The sequence below is a fragment of the Miscanthus floridulus genome, chromosome 4 (assembly GCF_019320115.1).
Source record: "Miscanthus floridulus cultivar M001 chromosome 4, ASM1932011v1, whole genome shotgun sequence".
NCBI classification, from domain to species: Eukaryota; Viridiplantae; Streptophyta; class Magnoliopsida; order Poales; family Poaceae; genus Miscanthus; species Miscanthus floridulus.
The window spans coordinates 120,290,537-120,299,952 of record NC_089583.1 but is presented as its reverse complement, the minus strand read 5'-3'; the positions used below and the strand labels follow the sequence as shown (position 1 = coordinate 120,299,952).

Below are 9,416 nucleotides of genomic sequence, written 5' to 3'. Positions count from 1 at the left end.
GGCCCCTGGTCGCCGGGGGCCAGCGTGCATGTCTTAGGCCTCGTTTAGATTCCAAAAAATTTCAATCCAAAGTGTCACATCGAATCTTACGGCACATGCATGGAGTACCAAATGTAGACGAAAAACAAAATTAATTGCACAGTTAGGTGAGAAATCGCGAAACGAAACTTTCGAACCTAATTAGTCCATAATTAGATACTAAGTACTAAATACAAACAAAAGTGCTACGGTAGCCAAACAGTGTTCAACCAAAAAAAATTTGGGAACTTAACGTGCCTGTCTGCCGACCACAGTGCCCGTTGGCGCCGCCGCGCGGCAAAGCACGAACGCGCGTGCTCTCGGTCACGTGTGCAGAGGCGCGCAGATTTTATTAGGACATCCATCGTACTTGCAAATTTATTACACACATCATCTGCCCTTTTTCTTTGTTAACTTGCACATTACAGCTAGTCACTTTTATTTCGTAAGAACGAGGAGCAGACAGGGTAACGAACGGATCACACGCCTAATTACTTTCTCTTGATTCCCTTATCTATAAAAAAATATTCTTTTTTTTTTGAGGGGACGGGAGGGGGCCGAGGCACCTACAGAATTTTATTAAAAATAACCAAAGTACAAACTACAAGCTAAAAAAAACTTGTTCTTGATGGGACGAATTACTTTCTCTTGATGATAGATGGGACGAATTAAGAACAGATCAACACCTGACTGAATAGTATTTGGCACATATGGCCGATAATTCTGCATCCGAATTCAGTAGAGCCACCACCACTTTATCATTCTGGAAGACCGAAGACGGCTATGACTGGGTTTCGCACACTGTGCGTTGCAGAAACCCAAGTGAGGCTGACTTCTATCACAGTGCCTTGTGTCGCATGGTATCCCTTGCCATTCACCGTCACCAACGACTTCTTCTCACCAGGTGCAGAGAATGTCAGAGTATCAGGGAAGACAGTCCCTCGTATGGAGTCCGCCGGCTCATAGATCAATGCCCTGTATGTCTCCGCCGCCGGACCAAAAATTGTTACAGTCCAGTACACACCGCATGTTTCTTTCAGGAGTGGCACCATGATTGTTGGATAATTGAGCCAAGGCTGTCGACGAAAAATCTTGTTGCCTACTTGCTGCTCGCAATCAGGATGGGCGCTCTTGAGAGCAGGTATAATAATCGCCTTTTAGCCGGCGAGGAGGATCCACGTCATCGAAAAACCAGCCACGTAAAGAGAGAGAATTTGGAGCGGGCGGTAAACTCCTCGCCGACTGCAGCGCAACGTACGAGGAGAAAACGTCTTTTTCTAGCCAGCTGCGAGCAAGAAGCTGGCGTTTCTTTCCCATTTCACGTACTCTTGTACTGTGATCATTAAATGCTACAGCCCGTCAAACAGCTAAGCCATAATATGAGTTGGCTATATAATTGACTGTATATGACATGGCATGCTCTTGCAGCCGGCAGCAGGCTAAATTGTTAGACTTGCTCTGAGGAGAGTTACGAGGCCGGCGTTGTGCAGAGCTGCCATGGAAGTCCCCGACATCACTTGGAATCGGGACAACTGCAGGCTCGGTGATCCCGGGGCTGGTGGTGCCGCCGACACGATGTTCAGTCCAGGTACTAGAACATCTGGCTTGAGAAATCCCTGGAAGGCCAAGCTCGGTCCCCAGTTCGAGAACGAGACTACGACCGGAGCATGAGCGCCGTACACCGCAACATTGAAGAAGATCTTGGTGGTGATGTCGCTGACTTGGTGTGTGACATCGACATCACAGGATATGCCCATGGGCGGATCTAGCGATGGGGTAAGACTTAAGAGGGGTGGGGGTTCCAAAGGTTTGGCAGCGCTAGGGGGCTATTTAGATCCATAACTCATCGGAACAAGGTTTTGAATTTGTCTTGGGGTGCCACTTAGGTCCACAAACTCTCAAATCGTACTTCTAGCACCCTAATGTTGTTTAAGTATGCCACTTAGATCCATAACTCATCGGAACAAGGTTTTGGCCGACGTGGCGTGGACAGCGTGGCTCTGCCTGTGTCCAAGCGCACGTGAGCCGCGTGTGAGCCTGGTTTGGGGCGTGCAAATAAGCAGAGAGGCCCCCCAGTTCTTTTCATATCCTCTTCCCAGTACTTCACCTCTTCGAGTCCGCCATCACGGTCACACGAACTCGCGGGGAGCGCGTGGGGCGGCCGGTAGTGGAGGCAATCGCCGGCGAGTTAGGAGGCCAACACTGCGGAGGAGTGACGCCGAAGCTCGGTGATGTGCGGATTCCCACGGTGGTCGTGGTGAATTTGCACGATGGTGGCGGTGTTGCGGCCGAAAGGGCAAGGCCGACCTATGTATGGTGAGTGAATCCCCTTGAGCTCATTTCGTTGTAATCTTAGTCTTCGCATTGAATGTAGTTAGATGATGTTGTGAATCGGAATGACAAATGTTTACCATCTTTTATGATTTTGGTTCATCTAGGGTTTGGGATTGACCTAATTTGTTAGCAATATTTCTAATTTTAGGAGATGATAGTGGTGAGTTCACGGTTGAGATTCATCATGGAGGTTTTTTTACTGGAACAGGAGTTAATTGGGCCTATGTTGGTGGGCAAGTTCACTGCTTTGATCATTGTGAGGCAGGCACTTGGTCTCCAGTGTGGTTTAATGAGTTGTTGTTCATGCTTCACTACCCGAAGAACTCAAATTTAAAGATGTACTGGCTTTTACCTGGGAAAGACATTTCAGATGGCATTAGGTTGATTTTTAGTGACTCAGATACCTTGGTGATGGCCTCTCTAGTAGGTAGAGTGAGGACATTTGTTCTGTATGCTGATCATGATGACTCTCTAGCTGGCTTGGATTGGGATGACATTGTGGCAAACCCAATAAGTTCACTGCCCAAGGTTATGAGTCCCTGTAGAGTGGGAGTACAGAACAGGAACATGAACAATATTCCTGATGTTGTGGATGCAACTTATGAAGATGATGTGCAGTATAGTTCTAGTGAAGATGACTCGGATTTTGAAGATAGTGATTATGATCTGGCTAATGAAGATGATGATCTATTCATGGATAATGTTGATGACCAAGTGGTTGATCAAGGAGTTGCCAAGGGAAAGAAGGTATCCAAGGGAAAGTGAGCTCAAGTTGTGGTGGGCAGAGGTGATGAGGATTTCTCAACTGATGATGAAGGGTTGATGGTTCTAAACTCTGATGATGAAAACAATGTCACATTCAATTTCAAGTCATTCAAGCATGAAGACTTGGTCAATCCAGTGTTCAAAGTAGGAATGATCTTTGAGTCTATAGAGTTGCTATGGAAGGCTATTATAGAATATAGTATTAAGCACATGGTGGATATTAAGATGCCAAGGAATGAGAAGAAGAGGCTGCGAGCCATATGTGAGAAATGATGTCCTTAGAATTTGTATGCTTCAGATGATAGGAGGGCTCATGGAATAATGATAAAGACTTTTTGTGGTGAGCACAACTACCACAAGAAATGGGTATTAAAGATAGGGGGTATCAGTTAGTAGTTAACATTGGGCTGAAACAATGTGACTGTAGAAGGTGGGATCTCACTGGTATACCTTATTCACATGCCATTTCTTGCCTAAGGCATGAAAGGATACCCACTGAAACAATGGGCCATGACTGCTATACTTCAGCAAGATTTCTGATTGCATATGGTCCCAAGATCTATCCATGTGCTGACAAGTCCATTTGGGAGAAGGTCCAAGGACTTCCTGTTGTGATTCCTCCTCTGTACGAAAAGAAGGTGGGCAGACCTCCTAAGCATAGAAGGAAAGAACCAGTGGAATTAAAAGGAACTAGTGGAACAAAAATGTCAAAGCATGAAATGCAAATGACTTGTAGCTACTGTGGGGATTAGGGCCACAACAGAGCAGGCTGTCAGTTAAGGAAGTCAGGAATAAGGCCCAAATTGCAGCTTGTGAGAAAAACTATGGAAGAACCACAAGAAGAGGACCCTACACAGCAAATGGATGATAACTTAGATGAAGAACCAGTGATTACACAGGTAGTATGGACTGACCAAATATTTTACTCACAATACACCAATTTTACACTATGATTGCACAGCTAACTGTCTATGCTTGCAGGTTGCCATTCATTTTCCAGAAACCAACACACCACTACTGTCACAGTTAACAAACACTATGCTTTCATAGCTAGAAGAAGAGGTACGACACTATGCTTTAACAACTACTATTGTCACATTTAACAAATACTTGTTTTCTCAGTCTTCATAGACCAGTAGCATGGTGAGGCAACAGGAACCCATGCCAGCCTCTACATTCATTGGAACAAACCTGCCAACCACAAGACCACTGCCACCTACAACTGCATCAAAGCTGAGGAGGTCAACAGCATCTAAGAGAAGTGCCAAGCAGGGTGACAAATCCAAAGGTCAGCAGAAGAAGGAAGGAGACCCTAAGAAGAAGAAGACCCCATCTCCAAAGTCTACAGACAAGCAGTAGAAGATGACAAGTCCTTTTGTGCTTTTGTGTAGTCCTTCTATGCTTTTGCTCAGCACCAGCATAAGGCTTTAGATTGTGCTGTACAATCTTTTGTAAAGCTTATCATGGCCCCAGAACAATGTTTGAGATGGTGGCAATAGTCTTTTGTTTAGATCATCACATGAATCACTGACCAAAACAGTGTATGTGCACATGGATGCTATTATTGCTATCAGGTGAACTATGAAATAGATGGAAAATTGAGATAAAAGGATGGTTTCCATTGTTTCTGATGTTCACATTACACAATGAGTACTCTTACATAGTTGTGACTGAGTTTATTTGCACAACTGAACAACCACAACTAACACAAGTGCCAACACTATACACACACAGAGAACACATATCACATTCAGCAAATGAACTACGTCTTGGTCCTTCCCTTGATTTCCTTGAGCTTTGTTGGCCACTGCATTGTCCATCAGGCCAGCATAGGGACATATGTTTGATTCTCCTTCGGACTGGGCTTTACATGTGCCATTGCCGTCTTCCTTCAACATCTGTAAGATGTGCTTGATGTAGTCTGCTTCCTAGTAGAAAAATGAATACCCGCTGCTATCCCTCTGCTAAAATAACCAAATCCAACTCAATTGCAACAAGGACACAGCAATCCAAGTGCCAAAGATTTGAATCATCAAACCCTAACTCACCTTATGGTCTAGGCAACAATAGAATACCTTCCCTGCACTCAATGGCTACATGGAAACGTGCCTCACCACCATTCGACCGCCGCATTCGGTGCACAGGATGAGGGGAAGGCCGCCCGCACGCCTATTGGAGCACGACGTGCTCCCTGGTGACGCCATGGAGTAGATCGACAAGGCAGCGACGACAACGATGATGGCTTAGAGTTTGGGCAGAGAGATAGAGACAGAGAAGGGAAGAGTAAGAGGAGGTGAAATGGAGGATATGAAAAGAACTAGGGGGCCTCTTTGCTTATTTGCACGCCCTAAACCAAGCTCACGCGTGGCTCACGTGCGCTTGGACACAGTCAGTGCCATGCTGTCCACGCCACGTCGGCCAAAACCTTGCTTCGATGAGTTATGGACCTAAATGGCATACTTAAACAACATTATGGTGCCAGAAGTGCGATTTGAGAGTTTGTGGAGTTAAGTGGCACCCCAAGATAAGTTCAAGGGCCTACGATGCATTTACCTCATTAATTAATGACATTTTGTACACACATGTTTTCGAAATTTGGGGTTCTTGACAAATGCCAAGATGCCCTTAACCATAACTGAAAACATGCAGCAAACAAAGGTATGACAATACTGACATGTTTATATTATTATTATTATCGGTATACCCTTATATTTTTTTTTTCTAATTCTAACTAGATATATGCCCGTGCGTTGCATCGGGGTCATATTTTTGTTTGGATTGAACATCAGTAATCGGACACGGATGCGTGAGTTCTGAGAACTTCGTATCATACGTGGACACGTTGATCCGATCTTCGTAGTATAACCGGGTAGGACGCGAACATGTGAGCTACGAGTGTAGGTTGATTCATATCGGATGCGGACGCGTAAGCAGAAATCAAAACTTGGTATTACTGGGTAGATGGTGATGTTACAATATGTTTAGGTGTAGAGATTAATTGAACTTTTATTAAATTTATTGCCCGTATATAGAATCGTAGAGATATACTACTCTTGCCAATTAAGTTGGTAAATTTTAAATCTCTTAATTTTAAATGGCGAGATCAGAAAATCGTCTTTGGAGATGCTCAAAGGGGTTGCGTTTATAGGAGATGAGTGTATGGACATATACGAGCCTCCTTATATGATCATTTTTTGGGCAAGTGTTTCAGTTGTACGAGCAACACAATATGGCAGAGTTTATTTGCATAGAATATAAAATACAATTAAAATAGAAGAGTTTACTTGCATGGAATATAAAATACAGTTAAAATTATATACAAAGTAACAAAGATATATAGGCCTTGAGCTGGCTGTCCTACTCACGTGCACCATCAACGTTCAATGGCTCGTGTGCACGGATTTCTTGTATTTCTATTGTATTTCTCATTTTATTTCTGAAGGGAAAGTATGGTATATGACGTAAGCATGATGTCATGCTATCATCACGCTGCAGGAGCAGAGCGCGGCCAGCATTCGGCGCGGCGCCGCTGCGCGCACGCACACGCAGGTACTCGGATCAATTTGGTTTTGAGCTGAGGGGCATAGCCGACAGAGTGACTAAAGCCCGTATCGATGTCGTAGTCGAGTCCTGCTGCGGACGAAACCCTCCGAGCCTTTTTAGGTGTGTATGTTATGTAATAATAATAATGTAATAGATAATAGAATAGATAGATTGGTTCGTGGGCCACGGCTTAATTACGATACTTACTCGTAGATGCCTTTCATATTTTAACCCTTAGATCTGAACCTGTGGACGACTATTAAAATTTTCGAGCCTCGTAAAATTCTTCTTATCTTATATATTATTACAATATATACGCAATTATATATATTATATATATATATAAAGTACTATTTTATTGGTTTGTTAAACAAGACGACTAATAATCACACAGTATGCGTCTATTCAAGTGAATCACACCGCCGTCCGTTTTGCTTCGACTTTGTCGTGAACGCGATGAGAGTTCTTGTACACAGCTGCCGCGCCGCCGTCGGCCAGTCCAGCGCGGTACCCGGAGTTGTAAGCCGCCGCGTCAGACATCATCACGTCGCCGGCGACCAGCATCCCGCCGATCGCGCCGCTGACCAGCCCCGCGCCGAGGCCCACCCCGAAGCCCAGCTCCCCGTTGCTCTCCCCGCTCGCCGGCGCCGGCACAGCAGCGCGCCCGGCAGCCGCCTGCTGTGGATAAGTAGCAGCAGCCTGCGGATAAGTCGCAGCAGGCAAGCTGTACTGTGCAGGTGGTTGCAGCTGGGCGTCGCGACCGGCAGCTTGCGCCGGAGGACGGGGCGGCGCCAGGGACAGCGGCGAGGGCAGGTAGGCATACGGCGGGGTGTAGAACTGCCGCGGCACCGGGTACCCGACGAAGGTGGTGTCGGCCTCGTCGACGGCTCTCGCCTGCGGGGCGACGATGGGGCCGAGGCGGTACGACACGTTGAGCACGCCGCGCGGCTCGCAGCGGTGCACCTTGCGGACCTGGTACGACGCGAGCTGCGGCGGCCGGGGCCCGGGGTCTAACGCGGCTCCGCCGCCGGCGAGGATGTCGGCCAAGGGCACGATGACCTCGCCGACGTCGCGGTCGCCCCGGGCGCGCTCGGTGCGCAGGAGCACGTGGAGGCAGCCGGTGGCCGTCGCGGCGCTGGGTGGGATGTTGAACCGGAACGAGGTGTTCCAGCACGGGTGGCGCCCGCCGTAGGGGTCCGGCTGGGTGCACTGCCGCGTCAGAGGGTTGGCGGAGATGGTCACCACGGCGTACACCTGCATGCGCGAGATCAGGTTCACTCTCTTGAGGTCCCTAGCCGACAGGAGAGTCACCTCCAGCGTCCTGTACGCCATGGCGCACTCTGTGTAATGACTGATGGGTGCACCGTGCTTTGTCGAGCTATTCAGCATGATTATATAGAAGGTGGCGTGGGCCCCGCCATCACTCGGGGTGAGATCCACCGGTTAGAAAACATGTTATTAGGTGAAATACATGGAATTTTTAAAGGGAATGTATGGATATTTATTTAAAAAAACATTGTAAATACAGACACATATACACATCCACGTCCTATATCTCTATAGTAACCAATTCTAAGAAACTGAGCCTGTAAATCTTAAGATTGAAAATGTTATTACCAATGTCTCGTTGTTGATGGGCACCTCGCCTGTTACTAAAATAGCAATTAACCAAAAATACAGGCAGCGTAGGTGTTGAGTCGAGAAATTCTACCACAACGAACCTAGCTAAGGTAAGTTCACAGGTATTTGGGTATCGCAGTATTCTATGTGATAGTGTAAACATTAGACATATCAAAATAAAATAAAAAACACTTGACAAAAACAGGAAAATTCATTTAAATGATCTAGCACTCCTCCCCGAATCATCTTCTTCCTATCGATTTCTCCGGTTGCTTATTCCTTGTCGGGGACTGAATACTGGGGTACCCAAAGAGGTAGAACTAATAACCATCAAACGCTGATGCTTCCAAACAGAGAGGAACACAACTGCACTTCTTGCCCATACGACCGAAGGTTGGCTGCGCCTCGTCCGGCCCCTGAGGGTTGGTTCCGCCTCGCCCGACCTCCAAGGGCTAGACTCCGCCTCGCCCGACGGCTGAGGGCTGGCTCCGCCTCGTCCGACCCCCGAGGGCTAGGCTCCGCCTCGTTCGACCCCCGAGGGATGGGCTCCGCCTTGCCCGACGTCTGGGGGCAGGCTCCGCCTCGCCTGACGGCTGAGGGCTAGCTCCGCCTCGCCCGACGACCGGGGACTGGCCTCGCCTCGCCCGACGACTGAGGGTTGTCTCCGCGTCGCTCGATGTCTGAGGGCTGGCTTCGCCTCGCCCGATCTCCCAGGGCAGGCTTCGCCTCGCCCAACGTCTGCACCCTACTCCTTCATAATGACGAGCACAGGGTAGGACAGGACACTAAAGTCAATCGTAGTACTGAGGACCATACCCTACACGTCTGTGGGCAAGTGCCGTCAGGATATGATGAGACGGGCGCTTTAAGCCCTTCTAGACATCATAGAGCCCGAACAGTGTTGTAGGCATCGACTTTTGTCTTACAGTATTGTGGGCGCCGCCATCAGCCCTCAGACACGGATCCTGACATAAGCATACGACAACCACTACGATCCAGGTTGGAACTCACATCATCTACAGTAATAGACATATGGTCACTTCCCCGTCTGCTCCCCGTAGAGTCACGGCTCGGCACCCTGGCACGCCGCACCGTCCGCTGAAGTAGGATGGGACGTAACCACTTGCTGAACAAAG

General features: G+C 47.7%; 1 protein-coding gene across 1 annotated transcript; it reads right to left on the bottom strand.

The window, feature by feature from the left end:
- Nucleotides 1–6,945: 6,945 nt before the first annotated feature.
- LOC136552897 (protein SRC2-like) lies at nt 6,946–8,012 on the bottom strand. Its single transcript, XM_066544473.1, has one exon. It carries the CDS (start codon nt 7,990–7,992, stop codon nt 7,075–7,077), a length of 918 nt encoding a protein of 305 aa, XP_066400570.1. The 5' UTR covers nt 7,993–8,012; the 3' UTR covers nt 6,946–7,074.
- Between the last annotated feature and the right edge of the window lie 1,404 nt (nt 8,013–9,416).

Excerpts from the sequence above, each read along its gene's own strand:
- LOC136552897 (XM_066544473.1), bottom strand. The coding sequence starts at position 7,992 with ATGGCGTACAGGACGCTGGAGGTGACTCTCCTGTCGGCTAGGGACCTC.